The sequence below is a fragment of the Typopeltis vanoorti genome, chromosome 10 (genome assembly GCF_054136105.1).
Source record: "Typopeltis vanoorti isolate ZY-2024b chromosome 10, IOZ_Tvanoo_1.0, whole genome shotgun sequence".
NCBI lineage: Eukaryota > Metazoa > Arthropoda > Arachnida > Uropygi > Thelyphonidae > Typopeltis > Typopeltis vanoorti.
In genome coordinates, this window is record NC_143558.1 from 52927789 (window position 1) to 52949499 (window position 21711).

Genomic DNA, 21711 nt, shown 5'->3' on the forward strand with positions numbered 1-21711 from the left:
TGGTATATACACTGCTGAATGATTGATTGATATACAAAGATATACAACAGAATCAGCAAAGCTGGTATCGTGGGAAGTCAATTGAATAAATTCATATGGAATAAGAAAGAAATTAGTCAGAACACTAAATTAGCTGTATACAAGACTGTGTTCAAACCAATTTTAACTTATGGATCTGAGAGCTGGGTCAGAAGTAAAACACTTGACCAAAGACTAGAGACCGCAGATATGAGAGTCCTGAGAAAGATTAGAGGCGTGAACAGATGGCATCAATGGCAATATCATATTAAAAATGAGGATATTAGGAAAGAACTTGACATTGTCAGCATCCAGGAATGCGTTAGCAGAGCTAATCTCAGATGGTATGGTCACCTAAATAGAATGGGCGAGGAAAGATTAGCAAAACAAGTGTTCTCTGCCAGGTTGGCAGGAAAACGACCCAGAGGAAGACCAAGATATAGGTGGATTGATACGGTACAAAGTGCCTTAGACGATAGAAATATAAGATCTGATAATGTTGGAGTCTTGACAAGTAACAGACTGATTTGGAGGAAAATTGTAGATAGGAAGTTAGTAATATGTAATTTTTTCATGTAGTACTGTCATATCCTGTACACCCCTTGAGGGTACATGGCAGGAATTTGATTATGATGATGAGATTGCTTTTGGTATCTATCTTGGTATCTATTTTGATATCAGCATACTAATAGTATGCTGATACAAGTTTACCTTACAAGAAAAATATGAAAACTTGAATTTTTTTAAAATTACTTTAATTAGCATAAGTTTAAAGTTAATTTGAATTAATTAGTTTAAGTAGCTCAAAACATTCAATTTTCCAGAACAAATAGTCAAAAAATATTAGGTTGAAACTTTGTTTCTTTGTGTAAGGTTTTGAGCTTGTGTAATAAAATCCTTCTGTGTGCAACTCATTCAGAAAATAAAATCTGACCAGAGAATATACATTTTGGCAGACATTGCAGACCATGTGAATTATTCACCCAGTTATGACAATAATGAAATTTATATATAAAGCCAAGTTTCTTGGCAGTTACAGGCCAGCAAGATTAGCAGGTTAAGGAAAAGGTATAGTTTGAAGGATATGAATAAACTCTCAGCTTATACTGTTTTGCAGTTTTTAAAAAACTACCATTTAAAATTGAAAAAATCTGCAACTCCCAATTCACTTTTTGAAATTCCCTATTTGCTTAAGAGTATAACATCTGCATCAAGAACTCTTGATGCAGATGTTATATTTATCATGTTTATATCATGTTTATCTCTTTTATATCTTTGGCCTTAGTAATGTGATCCATACAAATTGTGTATAAAAAGAGGAGATAATGTGTAATTCAACATAACATAATTTAGCATCAAATCATCTGTACATTATTCAGTTTCAGTTGCTGATTTGAAACTTAAGTATGTGCATTATGCATAAGGTTCCATTTGTACTATATAGGTTTCATGTCTTGAATAGGTTTTCCTTCAATATCATTTGGGTTTTTCAAGATTAATAAAACTGCTTTGTTCTTTCCCCATAATTTCTTGATTCCTTATAGAATGAGTTGAATAGGCTGGAAATTTGGGCAAACGATAATGGTTATCCATTCAGTGTTTGTGAATGTAAAGTTATGACTTTGATGTGATGAGATTTCCAACAGCATACTATATTAGCAGGATTATGCTACAAGAAACTGATGAGGCTGGGGATCTAAGTGTTATGGTCGATAGAAATTTGAAGTTCAAAGGTCACATGGCAAAAGCAAATACAACTCAGGAGGATAATTACAATGTTAAAACAACATATAGGATAAGAAAATCATTTTGCCTCTTTACAATGCCTTAATAAGACCACAAGTGGACTACTGTGTACAGATTTGGTCTGCTGGGTTCCATGTGAAGAAAGAAGCTCAGGAAATTCTGCAAAAAAGAATTACAAAGATTATATCAGGATTATATTTGTATTTAAATAAAAATTTTGCCTAGACTGTGTATGGTCTTCAATGTTAACTTCAGTGATTTTTCTTAATCTCTTTTTTTAAGTATTCTTGTATAAATCTTTCCTGGAACATTCAGTAATTCTCAAATTTTATTTTATTTATTTTATTTTTTTATAAAGTGATACAATGTGAGCTTTTCTCCAGTTGGTTCTCTAACAATCAGTCTGCTTGACCAAATGGATAATGTATCTTCTGCCCCCCAACAAGCAGGCTGTGGGTTCAATCCCACCATGGACGATGTTTGTGAATATCTTTTAGGTGGGGAGATGAAGTTCATCCTCCAATATGAGACTACCATTCTATTGTAAATATCGTACATTTAGCCATTTATTATAATTGGTTGAATAATGTTTAATAATCCAGTTTCTCTGCATAAAAACTTAACAAAGACCAATAATTATGCAGGTTAGTGGTCTTAAACCAGGCAATGAACTAAGCTAGGTGGTTAGTTTGTTATAGTGAGCAAGGAAGTTTGCTGTAGTTCTGTTTTCTATATTGACTAGTTGTACTTGTGTTTGCAGTTTTCTGGATATTTTCTATCACAGTTCTAGCATTGACTACTTATTTAATCATTTTTCAAAGTAATTACTTCATATATCCAAAATATTGTACTTCATTTTTTATATTGCCTGTATTTTCTTCGAGTTAAATCATTTGAAATGTAATTTTAATATTTTGATAGCTTTGATCACTGAATGTTCTTTTGTTCTTCATTCACAGCTGTTCACTTATTTAATTGTTATGGACAGCTTTTTAGAATTATTATCATGTGAAAATACTTGCATGATAATAGTTTGTATAATAATCATAATTTATTGAGTTAAATGTTCCTTTTAATTGAATAAATCCATGTATAATTGAAAATTTCAGACTGATATGACTGATTGTGAGTTTTATTTGTCTTTGACTAGCAAGTTAAATGTTGTTGAAAAAAGATTAGCGTGCTGCAAAATGCTTCATAATTATTGTTGTTATTTATTATTATTGTTTTGGGGCTTCCTCCATTTGAAATGGGATGAATATAATGCTTGATTCCATGTTATGGAATAAATGTCACTTGAGCATAAAAGAGAAGATACAGGATCAGTGTTAATTCCAGAGAACAATTGTTTAGCACCCCTGTAGATGGTGGGGTGGGGGGGTATATCATCAGAAAGACTTTGTTATCTGGATTAAGATTCCTAAATGTGTTTTTTTTTCTGGCAAATGACAAAAATAAGCATCTAGTACAATGTTTCTAGTGTAGTCAAAGATAATTTGCCTTTCTCATTCAGACACCACCATTATCATAACAACACCTAAAGAAAAATGTGATCTCCTAACATCATTCTTCTCTTCAACTTCTACACAAATAATTGAGGCAAATTATTTTGATGAGGAGTTGCACCTAAATGCAGAAGACATGACTGACATTTTCATAAGAGGTAAGATTTCTGCATTTGGCTCTTTTGAAGTCAGATTTGACTTTATTGTATGCTTCATTGTAGGCTGAGAATTAAACTGAAGTTCTTGTATCATTTCCACAGTGGGTGGGAATTTTGATTGGAGTGAGGAATGAAGGTTTTCATTCCAATGAGATCAATTTCTGAAATCCACCTTGGACCAGGAGAGTGGAAACAGTCTGCCCATGAAAAGGAAATGTAGAATCCTGATGAAATTGCTTTTATAGTGCCAAAATATATGAAAGGTCAAATTATTAAGGGTCAAAGCTGTATAACTGAGAGGAGACCTCCACATAGCCTTTAAAGGAATGTGGAGAACAACCGACCAGGGCTTCTGACCTAATGTCCAATCCTCACCTTCTCGCGGTGCACCCTGTTGGGTATCTACTTGGATACTGAATGGACGAGGATGGGCTGGCAATTTGGGATTTAGCCGACCAAATTGTATTCTTATTGGTTAAACCAAAATATAGAATGATGGTACAACATGACAAAATTTCATGCCGGCTGGGGCGTCACCCGGTTAAACAAGGGCCCCGTTGTTTTCACCAGGGAACCAGGGCGAACAGCGAAAAGTCAGCTACTGGAACAAATCTGAAAATAAACTCCAACTCAACATCACCAGAGTTAAAGATCGGTACTATCAACATAAGAAGCCTGAATGGCAAAGAAATGGAGCTAGCTGAGGAATTAGATAAGTACCAGATCGACATAATAGGGGTGACTGAAACAAAAAAGACCAAAACTGGTGAGATCTTTCTGAGCAATAAATACAAAATGTTATATTCAGGCAATGACAATCAAGGAAAAGAAGGAGTAGCCATAGTATTCAACACAAAATACGAGGCTAATCTTCTTGAATGGCAGTCAGTTTCAAGTAGAGTAATGTGGGCAAATGTGAGAATGGGGAACTGGACAATGAGACTTATTTGTGCCTATGGTCCCACAGAAGGTTCTACTAAGGTAGAAGTGGAGGAATTTTTTGAGGCTTTAGAAAAAGCAACTGACACAATGAAAAATGAAAAGTTGGTCCTTGTTGGGGATCTAAATAGCAGAGTAGGAAATGATTGTGAGACATACAAAAATATTTTGGGAAAATTTGGAGAAAAGAGCAAAGCTAATAATAATGGCAAATATCTGTTGGATTTCTGCTCAGGACATGGACTGGTTATTACTAACACCATGTTCCAACATAAAAATGTGCACAAATTCACATGGAGAGAAGAGGCTAGGAATAAGAAAAGTCTCATTGACTATGTTATTGTTGATAGTGATGTTTTCTCCCTGGTGCAAGACACCAGAGTGTACAGAGGATTTGAAATTGGAAGTGATCACTATTTAGTCTTGAGCAGGATAAAATTGAATTTCATATTGAAAAGAATAACATGTAAGAAAGTTTTAAAGCGAATAAAAGTTGAGCAGCTCTCAGATGTGAACTGTAGCCTAAAATACACAAAGATTATTGAAAAAAAAATGAAAGAGTTTGAGAACAGGAATCAAACCTTGGAGATTCAGTGGCAAACTCTGAAGAAAACATCGATTGATTCTGCCAGAGAGGCATATGGTGAGGTTATCTGTAAGGATAAAAAAATCAGAACTCCCTGGTGGACACAGGAAGTTAAAGAGGCAGTGAAGGAAAAGAAGAAAGCATACCAAAAGTTCCTGTCAAATAAGTCAGCTTGTGCTCTTAGAGAATATAGAGACAAATGCAAGAATGCTAAACACTGTGTAAAACTAGCTAAACAAAAGTCATGGGAGGACTTTGGCAAGAATATAGAAAATAAATATCAAGAAGGTGGCAAAATATTCTGGAGGTTGTTGAAGAAGCTTAAGAATGGAGGAAAGAGTGCTGTAAAAGGAATTAGAGATGATAAAGGTGACATGAAAATGGAAGAAAAAGATATCCTTGAAATATGAAGTAATTACTTTGAAAAACTGCTAAATGAAACAAGCAGTGATGACAGCACAGTGGTAAAAAACACTGACCAGGCATGCAGTCAGGAATACATATCCCTACTAGAAGTAGAAAAAGCCATCAAAGGCTTGAAATGTGGAAAGGCAGCAGGAGTAGATGATATTCGACCAGAAATGCTGAAGTGTGGGGGTATAAGAGTCTTACAGTGGCTGCACTGCATAGTTCAGAAAGCCTGGACAGAGGGACGAATTCCCGATGATTGGAGTAGAGCTCTTATAGTACCCATATATAAAAAGGGAAATAAAACTGCATGTGAGAATTACAGAGGTATTTCCCTACTGAGTGTTCCTGGCAAGATCTATGAAAGTATACTTGAGAAACGGTTGAGAAGAATTGTGGAAGAAAAGCTTGGTGAAGAACAAGCTGGATTCAGGCCAAATAGAGGCTGTCAGGATCAGATCTTCACTTTACGACAAATAGTCGAGAAAGCATGGGAATATAACAAAGATCTGTATTTAAGTTTTGTCGATCTGGAAAAGGCATATGACAAGGTGCCAAGAGAGAAGCTATTCAATACGCTTCAGTTATATGGTGTCAATGGGGCATTATATCAAGCAATACTTAGTCTTTATTTGAGTTGTAAGTCAGCAGTTAGAATTGAAGGAAGTACAGGAAGATGGTTTAATGTTAAATCTGGTGTGAGATAAGGATGTACATTATCCCCTCTGTTATTCATTATCTATATGGATCACATTATGAAGAAAAGTGGTATTAAACATGATATCAAAATTGGATATGTTAATGTCAGCTCTTTGCTTTATGCAGATGATGTTATACTTCTAAATAAATCTGCTACAAGTCTGCAAGATTCTCTGACTAAATTGAATAGCTGTTGTAATAGATGTGGTATGAAGGTTAGCAATAAAAAGACAAAGACAATGAAAATAGGCAGAATCATTGAAAATGTCAACTTTGTTGTGAATGGAGAACCTGTGGAACAAGTAAAACATTTCAGCTATTTAGGCACGATTTTTACTGAAGATGGTAAATTAAATATAGAAATAGACAACAGAATCACCAAAGCTGGTATGGTGGGAAGTCAATTGAATAAATTCATATGGAATAAGAGAGAAATCAATCGGAAGACTAAATTAGCTGTGTACAAGACAGTGTTCAAACCAGTTTTAACTTATGGATCTGAGAGCTGGGTCAGAAGTAAAACACTTGACCAAAGACTAGAGACCACAGATATGAGAGTCCTGAGAAAGATTATAGGCATGAACAGATGGCATCAATGGCAATATCATATTAAAAACGAGGATATTAGGAAAGAATTTGACATTGTCAGCATCCAGGAATGCGTTAGCAGAGCTAATCTTAGGTGGTATGGTCACTTAAACAGAATGGGCGAGGAAAGATTAGCAAAACAAATGTTCTCTGCCAGGTTGGCAGCAAAACGACCCAGAGGAAGACCAAGATATAGGTGGATTGATACGGTACAAAATGCTTTAGACGATAGAAATATAAGATCTGATAATGTTGGAGTCTTGACAAGTAACAGACTGATTTGGAGGAAAATTGTAGACAGGAAGTTAGTAATGATGTAATTTTTTTTCATGTAGTACTGTCATATCCTGTACACCTCTTGAGGGTACATGGCAGGAATTTGATGATGATGATGATGAAATATATGAAATGAAGTCTTTAGAAATGTTTTTCTCTAGAGAATGATTTGCCCAAGACCATGGTCTGAGTTAATGAGAAGAGAGTTGTGCTCTACAATATACTTGGAAGGAGAACTTAAGAAACGATGAAGGATGTTTTTGGAGATGAGAGGGGGGGGAGATTTGGTTTTTTGGTTGATAAACATATGATTTGCATTAAATCATTGCTTACTTACAGCAAATATTTCTGAAACTTTTTTGACTTGAACATTCTTGCAGATATATATTAGAGCTATGTAAATTTGTTATTAATTCTGGATTAACTCTTAAAGATAAACTCTTTAAGAAACATCCACCTTGGATAGTCCACTATTTTCTATATTTGGAATATTTAGAAGAAATATTCTGTTCCATTCATCCTAAACCACCTATTTAAGCTCACTGTACTGATGACACACTGATCAAATTATAAGTATTTCTTAAAAAAAATTAAAAAAAAGCCTTAAGGATTTACTGTTTACCCTCAAAAGTGAGTCAAAGTATTGCAATTCTTCTCATAAATCATAAAATCAATTCAAGTCATAAAATCATATTTTTTAGATGATACACCATCCTCCTGAAAATATGTACTGATCATGACTACTATTAAAAAGCTTACAACATCTGATTCGCTGAAGCTCTTCTTCTTCTTCAAAAAAGAATGCTTTGATAATAAACAGTATTCTTAAATGGTTAAAATATTTTAAGTAACTCATCATCAAGTTGTTACTTCTCTCTTCCTCCTCCTCCTCCTCCACCTCCTTTTCTTCAGAATCATGGTAAAATACATAGAATACCCTATTCCATATGTGAAAAGTGCCTCCAAAATGAAACCAGAAATCTCAAAAAGTTTCATCTGTGTGCCACTTTCACATCAAAATCTCTTCAATTACTACCTTCTCTTTAAAGATAATCATGTTCCCTTTTCTGTGCATGATCTTTGTTAAGTCTCATGCTTATGCAGTTTAAGCTTTGATTCAGCTGAGAATCAGGTCTTGGAATATCAAGGCTATATTTAGTTTATAAAACTACATGTAACTCTAATTTAGCATATAGAGGAGTTCACACTAGCCATAGGGTTATTTTGATATGTCTAAATTACTACACTGAAATAACTTTAAATAAGAATGTTTATTCCAAGAAAGTTTCAAAACCTTATTGTGAAAATCAACCAAGCCTCAATCAGGCTGATCAATTGTAATTTCTGTCTACATCATATTTTTCCTTTTTGATACTCTTAAATGCACTAAAAAACTCACTAGCTTCACCCTACTATACGAACAAATTGCCACTACCCTCGTTCTCTTGGCTGACATTAATGAGCCTATTTGTGCATTAGAAGAAGAGCTTGCCACTATGCTGAACCACGACCTTTGGACGATTCTCTACAATGTCTTGTTCGCTTCACAGATAAAGAATTTTAAAAAATACGATATCGGCACATCAAAAATTTTGAAAATCTGAAAAATAACTCTACCTCCGAACCTCAACTACCACTCAACACGGTAATTAACCTGTCTTCCATTACCTTGAAGTCTGAAGCACTCAGTATACTTGCACATGGCCACAATTTCTCCTTAGCACTGAAGAAAATACCTTCTGAAGAAATAACGATACAGGTAGAACGTGGCATCCACAACCTTTCCAACCATATTTCCAACAATATCAGACTGGATGTAGCCAGTGTTCTCACCAAAGCAAACCAACCTATCCAAAGAAGAATATAAAGCTCTACAAGAAATTAAGAACAACAGAGAAATAGCAATCACCAAAGTGGATAAGGGAAATTCCACTGTGGTTCTCAACCAAACAGACTATACAGGTAAGCTTACTTCTTTATTGTTAGATTTGGTCAACCTACCTCCCTGTTGAATATGATCCCACCAGCTCCCAAATCAGAACAGTCCAAAGGCTCCTTAAGAAGATTACTTCTTGGCCTGAAGAAGTTACTAACAAACTAAAGCCTTTTAACACTAGACCCCCCCCCCCCCAAATATATAGACTACCAAAAATCCATAAACAAAATGTGCCATTACGTCCCATTGTGGATGGCATTGATTCCCCCACATACAAATTAGCAAAGTGCTCACACACTATACTGGCAACACACCATCACACATAAAAAAACTCGGCCCACTTCAAAGCCAGTATAGAAAACCTCTCACTCCAACATACTGATGTAATCATCAGTTTGGATGTCTCCTCCCTATTCACGAATGTCCCACTCAACGATATCTTAGAGCTCATCCAAGCCAAATTTCTCTAATATCTCAGCCCTATTTCAGTTCACAATAAACTCAGGCTATTTCATTTGGTAAGGAAAATTCTACAAACAGATAGAGGGGGACAGCCATGGATTCATCAGTCTCCCCACCCCTGGCCAACTTCTTTATTGAGACTTTTGAAGAAAAAGCCTTAAACTCAGCCCACAAAACCCCACTGTTTGGCTATGCTACTTGGATGATGTGTTTGCTATTTGGCCACATGGTTCAGATACACTCCGCATCTTCTTAACACACTTAAACAATCAACACCCCAGAATCCAGTTCACCTTGGAAAAGGAAAAAAAACAACAGTTCATTTCCTGCACACTCTGATTACATGCCAGCCTAATGGATCCCTGGCTTTCTCTGTTTAGACTAAACCACTGAACTAAACCACATCCTTACCACATTCCTAGCTAATGGCTACAATCCCCAAAAAATCCAGAAAATATTAAAACCAGTTACCCACAACCCACCTCCCCCCCCCTTCATAACAAAGATTAACACTAATCTTTCATAACACTAAATCTATCACCATTCCTTACATCTGGGGTACCTCTGAAAAGTTAACCAAAATCCTAAAGAAATATGACTGACAACCTGTTACGAACCATATAAGAAATTGGCATCCCTAATCCCCTCCACCAAAGACAAGCCACTTCCCCTAGACCTACTTGGATATACCAGGTTCCTTGCAGCTGTAAATTGTCTTACTATGGCCAAACATGCAGGACAGCTAATATCAGGATATCCGAACACAACAACTACATCTGGTTTCATCAGTATAGCCATTCTGGGCTTGCAGACCATGCTCTGGATACCCACCACAGAATACGATAGAAGAAAGCCACTTTACTACGCTGCAGCAAATATAAATACGAAAGATTGTTCATGCAATCAGCCCTAACTCTAAAAAAACTTCCCAAACCTCAACAAATTTGGGTGCATGAGACTGCCCCAAATATGAGAAGCTTGCATCATGAGAACATCAGCCCAACAGCCAAGACAACCCAATTTAGTCCCTAGGGGGCACCTTTAGGACTCTAGGAACAACGTGAGTTACTCTCTTCAGCCTCATTTGCTCGTTGTTAGTGCCCGTATACACTTATCATTGTTTTATGTTCCCATGAAGATGGCAATGTAACATTGCCGAAATATAGGAATTATTGATTAAAGTTTTCTTTTAATTAATGTTTAGTATACATTGTAATTTCCTGAAATGATTTAATAGTCATTGTTACCAACGTATAAGCTTACCTACAAGAAGTTACTCCTAAATGTTTTTAGGAGCTCTGTAACTCAGTTGGTATAGACGAAACCCTTTGGTTGTTGAAAGCCCTCAGTTCAAATCCCATCTAAGATGCAAAGAACCCCTATCATAGCTTTTCAACTGAATATGAGTTTGCCGATCTCATGTGGTGGCAATGGAGGACTTTCTCCCCTAAACATGCAAACCAGGCCTGCGAACACACACTTCTGCAGACATAAATACTTACTATAGGACAAGGAAGGCAACAGGAAACCATCTTATGCTATAATCATCATTCCCTAGTAAAGTCACATACTGTTGTATCCCACCAACTATAAAGTTGAGGAGAGAAGAAAAAATGTTTTTACTCCAATAGTTCCTGATAATATAATTTTAATCTAGTATATATGCGCTTGGGAAGGGGGTGGAAATGTTTTGAGAGCAAGAAGTATAGGGAGAAGAAGAATGATAATGATGAATGATGAAATGCAAGAAATTGTGACTGTGAATGGTGAGGTTGGTAGTGTGAGTGTGTAGTAAGAGCAATAAGAATACAATAATGGAAAATGAAGAAAACTACTGGATGATAATGAGAGAGAGAGAGAGCTTATATGGAATTCTCCACAGAAAAGAAGCATGAGGTAGAATGGTTGGAAAAATGTCTGGCATGCGGTATAACACAGAAGTGAAAGGCAGAGATGTGAGGAGAGAGAAAGTAGAGTATAAAAGCATGAAAGAGGGAATGAGGATAGAATTTGATATGGAGTAGTTAAGGATGTTAGCAATGCTGTAAGTATGCAGAGAAGGAAGGAAGGTGACAAAGATAATTATTGCAAAAACTGGTAAATATAGTAATTATTGCAAAACATTTTTGCAATAATTACTATATTTTGTCAAATCAAGATTAACTCCACAAATGATTAGTACTATGCTATTCACATTCTGTAAGATCTTAATTTTTTATCTAAGTCTGTCAAAACTTAGATAAAAGGTGGTGAAAATGCTAACAGTTTGAACCACCACCATGCCTAGGCCTAAAAACTTTCAGTTATGCCTCAATTTTCAGTTGTGGCACAATTAGGAAGCCAAGTTTAAAATATTAACTCTTGCGGTAACCTCCTCACTATAAAAAGCTGAAAGGAGCTACAGGAATAGTGTGCAATTTTGTAATTGTAGTGATAAATTTTCTTCAGATAGTATTGTTGGTATGAAAGCTTTGATATGGACTTTTCATTAACTTATTATAGTGAGTCTGTTATCGAACACCGGTATAAAATGATGCTTTCTATAGCAAGATTCAACTCTATTAGAAATTATGCAGTCTTTTGTTTGATATTTTTAACTGCATAGTTTGAAAACATAGGTCTGGTATTGCAAAGCATGAAGTCTTTCTGGCACTATTAAAGATTTTTGATGTAATTATTTAAATCTGATATTTTAGCTGTTCTTGTATAATTGATAAATTTTGTTATATTAGCTAATTCTTAACTAATATGTTGTTAGCATAGCTGAAATATCATATGCTGATGGTATTAGTTGGTTCCATTGTATTGTAGAAATTGTGTTGTGAATAGTAAGTTGTTTATTTGAATTATTGTTTATATCTGTGTTCTTCCTTCCTGTATAAACAGGCCCTGAAGGCACAGATCAAACTATATAATCAGCAGATCTCAGTTGTTCAAGACAGAATTAAGAAGCTTAATCAAAGAAGAACCCCTGATCAAGATCCTTTCAAGATTCAGACCTCTTCTTTGTCATTAACCTCAGCCATTCCCCCTCCTCAGAAAATATATGTACCACCAGAAAGTCCTGAAATTTCTAAGCTGCCATCACAAATGGTTATACAACAAGAAAAAAAGGAAATTGCTAAGAAGTTAGAAAGCAGACGATCACCACCAAGTTCTCCAGTTTTCAAACCTACATATGCAGCAGTGGCATCTGGACGAGTAAGTCCTATGATACTGCATTCCAGAGAGGCTAGTCCACATTCTAGTGAAGATGTTAAAGACAGCTACATCCCACCTGCTGATAGTCAACATGTTACCATTATTCCTATTTCCACAGAAAGTGATAACTCTTCTGTACAGATAATTTCAGAATCATCTACTCCAGATCTCCCAGTCTCTTCACAAGATAAAACAAGTACAGCAAACACCATGTCTTATTCTCATCAGATCACATCAAAAGTAATAAAGACCCAAATTGTTAAGCCAACAGCTTCTGAACATATAGCTTCAATACCAAAGTTAGATGCATCTGATATTCATATACCTGAAGTTTTCAAATCAAAAAAGACAGACCTCCATAAGAAGAAGAAGCAAAAAGAAGGCACAACTGCACATATTTCAGAAATGAAAGAAGCAAAGACTCCACCAGTATCACCCTCTGTATTCGATGAAGGTTGTCATCCACCATTAGAGACCTCTTCATCAGCCAGTAGCTTTTTAGGCAAACCAACATATGCTGACATTCTTTCTGGTAGAGCAAGTCCTAGACCCGAAACTCCTCCTTTCCGAATTACAACTCCTGATTCACAGTCGATGTCTACATATCAGAAAGAAGTTATTCATACTCCACATGGTCAAAGTACAATGGAGAAACAAGAATCTGGAAGTTATTCACAGTCTAGTTATTCAATTGATACTTCAAAATCTTCTCAAGATCATTTTCAAATAAATGGAAAATCAGAAACTCCACTTGTTTCTCCACATGATTCTAAGTCCCATGTGGACGAGCATCTTGTTGGGAAACTTGTAAGAGAAGCTTCTCCTATGTTTATGGAATTAAGCATTCGAACTCCATCACCTTCACATACTATTGTTTTGCCATCTTCATCTCCAGTTCAGGCTTCATCTTTTAGTGTTAAGGAATTTTCAGAGTCAAGAATATCATCATCATCATTAACAAAAATGGTTACAATAACAGGAAGTGAACAGCATGTCACTCAAACTGAGTCATCGCACAGTCAAATTCAGACTAAAACAATGATCTCAGGTGAACCATTTTCACCAGATAAACCAAAATTAACATATGCAGAAGTTGCCCGGATGAGTAGTCCAGTTCCATTTGCTTCACATTCAACTTTTGATATTCGAAGTAGGAGTCCATCTCCTGCAATGGGCCTGAAGAGCCATTCTCAGCCTCATTCTCACAAATCTTTTCCATCCAGGGTTCAGGCTGAGGAATCCACGCAAGCAGAAATTCTGATACCTCATCAAAAATATGATCCTGAAGCAAAAGCAACACCAGAAGAGGATCCTCTCAGAGCACAGCCGTCTTTTTTAGAGGTAACTTCTGATAATAGAACAAGGCCTAAATTAAAGACCAAAGAATGGTGGGAAATGGTAGAGGAAGAGCATGATAAGCCTCCTGATTTAAAGGAGGGCGAGTCATCTGAAGACAAAGACAGTCAGTCTTTTTTAGAGCAAAGTACTGACACGGTTCAAAAAAACTTGAATAGGCCTCTGCCCAGTATGAAGGAGGGTGTACAAGCAGTACACCTTCTGGGTGGAGGCAGCATTAAAGATCATCCTTCAACATCTTGCAATAAATATGTCTTTGGGCAAGATGTGGTAAACTTGTCATTTATGATAGATTCTCATTCAGAAATAGATAAAAGTATTCCTAATACTGAAGGTGCTAGTTCTGTGTCAACAGATACTAATATATCCAATGAGACCTGTAAAGAAAATAAAGTATTAAACAAATCTGCAACAGTCATCATCAATAATGATGTGTCATTTCAAGAGAATGCACATCACTATATGGAAAGGAACCAAAATGTTGCATTCCACACTTCTTTTTTGCAGAACTCAGTAAGCAAGTCTGATAAACCTACTGATGCAACTGAAGAAATCCTTACTCCTGTTGGAAGTGATATTAGCCCTTCTAAATTTTATTTACAAAGTGAAGAAAGTATGAAAAATGCAAACGAAATGCTAAAAAGGTCTAAAAAAAAACACCTTAAACAAAATAATGTCACAGACATTATTGATTTTGAACCCAATATTGATTTCAACCTTTCAGATACTGTTAGTTCATTAGTTAATAACTGTAAAAAAGTTAACCAGGTGGAGAATACTGTAAAATTCCCAAACACAGCAATTTCACAATTCAGATATGCTGACTTAAAAAATAGTATGGAAGAAAGCATTTTAAACATGGAAAGCCTGAGTAAATATCATTCTCCTTATAATGCTTGCTGCTGCTGTAATACCCTTGTAATTGTTAATGAAGAGGATAAAGTTGCGGCTGGTGGAGTTCCAGATCAACATTTAGCATCACTTGTATCAAGTGATCTTGTAAACATTCCATATAAAAATTCTAAGAATAGAAAAAAGAAAAAGAAGCATAAAGATAACATATCAAACCTTTCTTCTTTTGTATCTCTGACAGACCATAGTTCTTTGAAAGGAGCCTGTCAGAACTGTTCAGATACAAACACAGCTGCACCTTGTGAAATTGTATTACATTCCTGTCTTCCAGAATCTGAAACACAAGATGAAGCAACCATTTGTCAAACTATATTTCATAGAGGTGATACAGCTTCAACTGAAAGGCAAAATGACAAAAAGGGAGAATTAGATATATGTGTTGGTTTGACAAATATGGATGTCCAGAGAGATATTTTAACTCTTGATTCTCATCCATTATGTAGGAATATAACAACATCAGTTTCACAACCTACTGCAAATAAAACTCTTAATAGATTGACAAAAAAGGAAAAGAAGAAAAGAAAAGGCAGAAGGTTTTGTGGTGCCAATGAAAATACATCCAGAGTTATTGAAAATGAAATACCTATTGAGTCACAAAAGGAAGCCATATTAGAACTTACAAATAACATGTTAGATAATGTTTTTAGTGGAGTGAAACCGAAATGCAAGAAAAAAAAATCCAAAGTGAAGCATTTTCATCTCAAAAATGAAGATTCGGAAATGCTCTTTCCAGATCATATGAGAGGTGATGGATGTACTAGCTGCAAATCTAATTCTAAATTATTAACAGAGATAAGTCACATGAAAAATATTTTTCCTGTTAGTATTCCCACAATAACTACTTTGATTTCCAAAGAAGAAACTGTATGTGAGTTACCAATAGTTCACACTGGTGCTGAAATGCACAGAATTGTAGTTTCAGAAGTGCCTCCTCTAAAATTGGATACTGTGTTCCAGATTAAAATTTCAGAGGATAATTTAAATAAAGTAGATAATTTTGATTATTTTGAACCATATTTAAATATCTCATCTATGTCTGCAAATGAAATCCCCACCAGTCAAGAGTGCTTGGTTACTGAAGCATCTAAAATTGAGGAAAAAAATCTAGCAACATCTGTATTTACCACTAAAACTGAAAATGCTGATTTGTATTTTTTATCCAAACAGAATAATGAAAATTGTAGCTCTGATATTCATCCTGTGATAAAAAATCTGACAGAACTGGCACTTGCACCATTACCTGATTGTTCTCAACAATTAAATGTAGCTGATTCTCATGTTGAACATAGGAAGGACACTTCTACCAGAAATTATCTAGGTGAATCAGAAATTATATATGTGAATCCTTCAACTGAAATACAAGTTCCAGAAGCAATTTCAAATAATTTAAAAAGTTTTCAGGATAAAATAAAGATAGAAGATAATACAGTAAAAAAGAACATGAAGAAGGAAGATAAAGACCTTCATGTAAAGGTTGGCATAATTCAGATTTAGTCAAAAGCGCCTTTTTTGAAGTGCTACTAAAATATTTAATCACCAAATGAATGTTTGGTTGCTGTAACTTTTTACTAACCCTTTATAGTGTTTGTGCTGCATTCATATTTTTATATAAAATGCTATATGAAATGTTATGATCCGGAATTTATTGATTGATGTGATCGGTATTTGTTTCATATATTCATATTTAGTTATGCATGTGTTTGTGTCAGTACTTCAGGTTTTTTATGACAAGTACTAACATAGTAAGTGCATTATGATGTAGAATGATTAAAATATTTGAATTAATATTTAAACTTGTGTTCTGTTTGCAGTTATAGTTTTGAACAAGAGAGAATTAATCTGTCGCATGTTTTATTATATTGTGATATTAGTATAACGTGTAATTCTTATAACATGACATGTGACATTAACTAAAGCATAAGTTTATTTTTCAAGTGCAGTATAACATTTTTTGCATGAATAATTTTAAGTTTTAAGATATTAATTAAAAAAATAAAAAAAAAGAAAGAGATGAATTTTAATTTAGACTCTTTTTTTTTCTTTCTCTCATAGGAAAATTTCATGACAATGAGTGATAACTTATGTAGAGACAGAAATAGTCCAGAAACTGAGCAGGAAGAAATAGATATCACTAGTACTAACTTAGAAATGCAGCATAATGCTGATGATGATGAAGATTTACTTGATCCACCTAAAACTGAGACTTTGCAACAAGATGAATCAAAAGTTCAACAAATGTGTGAAGAATTTAGTCATACATCTCATACAGTAACATCACGTGTCATTCGTTCTGTGATTCGGACTGTTCGCAAAGAAATTATTGATGGTGAAACTGTGGAAATAGTTGAAGAAGAACAAGAATGTCCACCTTCTGTTGATATCCAAGTTTCTTCAACAAGAATGATGCAGAAAGCCCAGCAACATCAAATGATTACTGGTTATCAAGAATTCACTGGTTATGCAGATTCTGGGGAAAAACACCATACAGAAACTGATTATCAAACAATATCCAGTGCTGAAAAAGCTAGCCATTTTATTGGGCCCGAACGCCATGTAACATCAAATTATGAGTATGTTTCTGGGGAAAAAGAAAAGTCTAAATTTATTGAGGCACAGCAAACTGCTTCAAGTTATCAATTAAGTACAGGAACTAGTGAAGTTGTGTCATTTTCTCAAGTAAAACATGAAGAAGCAAATCCACAAATGTTTACAGTTGCTAATGAACCTGGAAATTTTTCAAAAGTAATTTATTCGCAGAACAAAACAGTTGTCAATGCCCAAGGTAAACCAAAAGAAATGGCAGATTTTGATGAAACTGGAGAGAATTTACTGTTACCTCAAGTTAGCTTATTGGCATCTGATGATTTAGTTAGTGATAAAAAAGATGAAAATAGTGCTTTTTTCGAAGAAACACAGGAAATCCCCACAAAAGAAGCAAGCATTGTAATGCAAATATCTTATAAGAAAACCATTCACAGTTTATCCAAAAATAGTGAGACATTCCCAGAAAATGAAACTGAAAAACTGGAAAAGGGACACCTGGATTTAAAATTACCTTCTTCATTATCAGTATCTCCTAGCAGTTCTCCAGCAGAAGTTTTGAAAGTAGATTCAAGTTTAAACATACATTCTTCAAATATAAATGACTTTTCTGATGATGGTTTAAATACCAGCATTATTATATCAAATGATACATTATTTTGTGACACTGAACCATCTAGATGTCAAAATCCAAGTACATTAGAGATAAATCAAGATTTATCTTCCCAAACAAAAAATAAAGAAAGTATTCATTCTATATCTTCAAAATTAGATGTTAAGATTATTTCAGAACCCTTATGTGATGTAGCCAGTATGATAACTAAGGATGCTGACAGATTTATCTATACATCTGCTATTGATAACACATGTGAAAAATTAGAATTAGCTGAATTAGTTGACAATGAGAAAAATGTAATTCTGAATACAACAGGAGATGTGGCTTCTTCATTAAAGGTAACAGAGATGTTTGAGGAAGAATCAGTGGACAGTGAGCTAGAAGGCATTCCTCCAGTACAGAAATTTGAATTAACTATAGGTAGTATATCACCATCTCTAGCTAATGAAGAGGAATATAGCAATCTGAAACCTACTAGCAAAATAGATAATGATCAGTTATATTCAAAAGAAAGGAACACTGATTTTCATTTAACACCTTCAAAATTTGCTTCACAAGTCATTTCTGAGCCACTCTGCAACATTTCCAGCATTATGATGAAAAACTCAGAGAAATCCACATTTTCTCCTGCTGAAGCTGAGAAAAATAATGAACATGTAACACCTGTTGTAAATTCTTCAGATAATTTAATAGAAAATAGGAAAGATGAAATTATAAACCACCCAGAGGATGGGATAGCTTTTCCACTGAAAAATCAAGAGACTTTAGCTGTGCAAGCAACTGGAAATAATGAACGTTTGCTAATGTGCCAGACAGAAGTTCTGGAATTAATATCAGATTCATCTATAAATCCTCCTCTAACCAATTTAACAGAAAATACAAAGCAGGAAGTCATAAGCTTACCAATCGAAAGAATAGCAGATCCCTTAAAAGTGTATGAAACTTTAGCTATGAAAAATATAAAGGATAATGAAATAAAAAATATTTGTCAAACAGAAGTTAAGGAATTATCAAATTTAAGCATGAATTCTTCATCTCCAGTTGAATTACTAGATAATTCTTTGCATACTAAGGAATCACTAACACCAGCAGACAAAGAAACCATGTCTGAAGAGGAGGAAGAAGAAGAAAACAATGATAGCTATTCTTCAAAGAACATTTCACCTAACGAAAAAGAAACTGAACTTCAGTCTTTTCCTTCGAGATTGGATGTGAAATTCATTTCTGATCCCCTCTGTAATGTTGCTAGTATTATGGCAGAGGATCCTATGAAATTAAAATTATTAGTGTCAGAGCCCAAAGACAGATACATAACACCAGTAACAGAATCCTCTACTGATGCAGCATATTTTAGAAAGGAAGACATGTTGAATGAAACAAAAGGTGTAAAGGAAACTGTAGACCCATCTTTGGAAACCCAAAGAAAGAATGTGAGAGATGAGTTGCTTATTTTTGACAATACAGGTTATCCATTACAAAGAATAACAGATAAAGCAGAAATGTCAGAAAATATGCCTTTCCAAGATGGATATAGTTCAAAAATAGACAAACAACAGACATTTCAGAATGATCAAGTAAATCAGCACCAACTTAGTTTTAAAAGTCAGCAGTACACATTTGATATGAGCAATAACGATAATAAAGAACAAGAGTTAGCATTTCAGATACATTCAGTAGAAATAAATAATTCTGAACTGAACAAGCCACAAAAAGAAAATGAAAACTTTAGTTCATCTACATTACCTATAGAACCAATAATTGAATCTGCAGAAACTACACACACATCTCCAGAATTAATTATTCATGAAGAAGATGATATGAAGACAAAAAGAGAGAAAACATCATTATCAGTTCCAGTCATCAGTGCAAACCAAGGAATAATAAAAGAGGATTCATTTAAGGAATTGCGAGGAAAATCTGAAGTGTTAGTTTCATTCACTGATAAAAAAAGTGATGAACATGAGATTGATGACACCATTGCAATGTTTATAGATAATACTGCAGACAGAGAAAATCAGTTAGTAGTTGTTACATCAGATAATGAATTAAAACAAAGATATGTAGAAGGAATATTACTTTCAAGTGCTGAAAAAAGAGAAGTTGAAAGTGAAGATTACGTTTCTTTATTTACAAGTAAGGGTATAAATGAAGAAAACCAGACTATAGCTATTAGAAAAGTGCTAGATGATGTACAGCATCAGCAATGTTTTTCTGATAAAAAAACACCATCAATTAGTACAGAATTAGAACAAGGTGAACATGCAAAAAAAGTTGTTGAAAAAGAGCAGTGGTCTGAAATACTAACGGTAGGAGAAAAATGGGAGCAACAAGAAACAGAATCTGGACAGGGTGTTGATATTAGTGAGAAAAAACACATTGTAACAGTCTCTACATCTTCTGATAATAGTGGAGATCAAAAATTATCATTTATACAAGAGATAGAAGAAAAAGGATTAAAGTCATATAGTGCATTAAAAACAGAAGAAACATGGCATAATAAAAACACTAATCCAGTTGCACATAGTGATCAGCAAGAGCTTTCATTAATATGTAGCCTTGAAACTCTGATTCAGAGTAAGACAGATGAAATTGATATTATGAGTGCAAGCAATAAAATATGCCATTCAGATTTTGAAAAGAAGCATTTAATTCTTTCAAAGGAAGTAATGCTAGGCTGTAATGATGCACATGACATCCATGAAGAAACAGCTGCCTTCATCACTAGCCAAAATGACCTTTCTGAAGAACTTCAGCCACTTAGTGGAGAAAAAACATTCAGAGTTAAACCAGAAAGAGATTCTGCAGTAAGACAAGAAACAGACCAAGGAAACCAGTATTCAGATGTTATTGGTGATTTTAAATTACAATTTCAACAGTTGGAGCAGAAAGTACATTTGGTGCTAAATGAACCAGCTAATAATATAGAGCATTTACTTCAAAATATACAGGTAACTTTAAAATTTATATGTTTATCTCATATAAAGTAAGTTTTGTAATATTTATTGGAAAAAAGTTTCTTTTAATCATATATTACTGTTATAACAAGAGACATCTAGGGAGTCAAGGACTCATTGAGGGAGGCCACATATCACACACATCATGTCATAACATCTGTTGAATTCACTCACGTTTTCAGTACTCACAGTCTTCAAAGACAAGCTATTCCAGTCATGCACTGTTCTATGACAAAAAAAATATGGCTTTCACCCCTTCATTGACAACATTTATTTTCAACTTCCATGGATGCTTTCTTGTCCTCTCTCCACCCTCATAAAATGAAAAATTCCATCTTCTGGTATCCTGTATGAACCCTTTCAAAAGTTTGTAGGTCTCTATAATAAGTGATCTGCAGTACACAAATTCTCACTCTCTCCTCATAATCTATATTCCATAGTCCTGATATCATCTTTAACTCTCTCTCCTTTGTACCCACTCCATCTTCATTGCCCCATAAACCAGGAGACCAAATCTACACAAAATAGTCCACACAACTATGAAAAAGAAGCAGGACTTTCTTATTCTTACATATTAGTATTCATTTCAGCATTGCAATTACTTTCTGAGTTGTATTCACAATCTTTGCTAAATGGCTCCCTGAATTTGAGCTTCCTATTCACTAAAACTCCAAGATTGTGAGCATGTTTAATCGATTGATTGATTGATGCATATTTTTGGTTTATTGGTACAAAGGACAACAAAAGCCATACTGCATCAAAACAAAGTTTACAGCAGTACAGTAGGCAATAATAAATAGTAATAAAGTG

The 21711-nt window shown here is 34.6% G+C and overlaps 1 protein-coding gene across 1 annotated transcript in view; it reads left to right on the plus strand.

The window, feature by feature from the left end:
- The window catches only part of LOC150102416 (muscle-specific protein 300 kDa-like), a 1203500-nt gene that overhangs the window by 1156433 nt on the left and 25356 nt on the right, over positions 1-21711 (plus strand). Inside the window, exons 77-78 of the mRNA XM_090399574.1 lie at positions 12208-16263; positions 16843-20895. Coding sequence (XP_090255700.1) covers positions 12208-16263; positions 16843-20895 — 8109 coding nt within the window. The remainder of the gene's footprint in view (positions 1-12207; positions 16264-16842; positions 20896-21711) is intronic.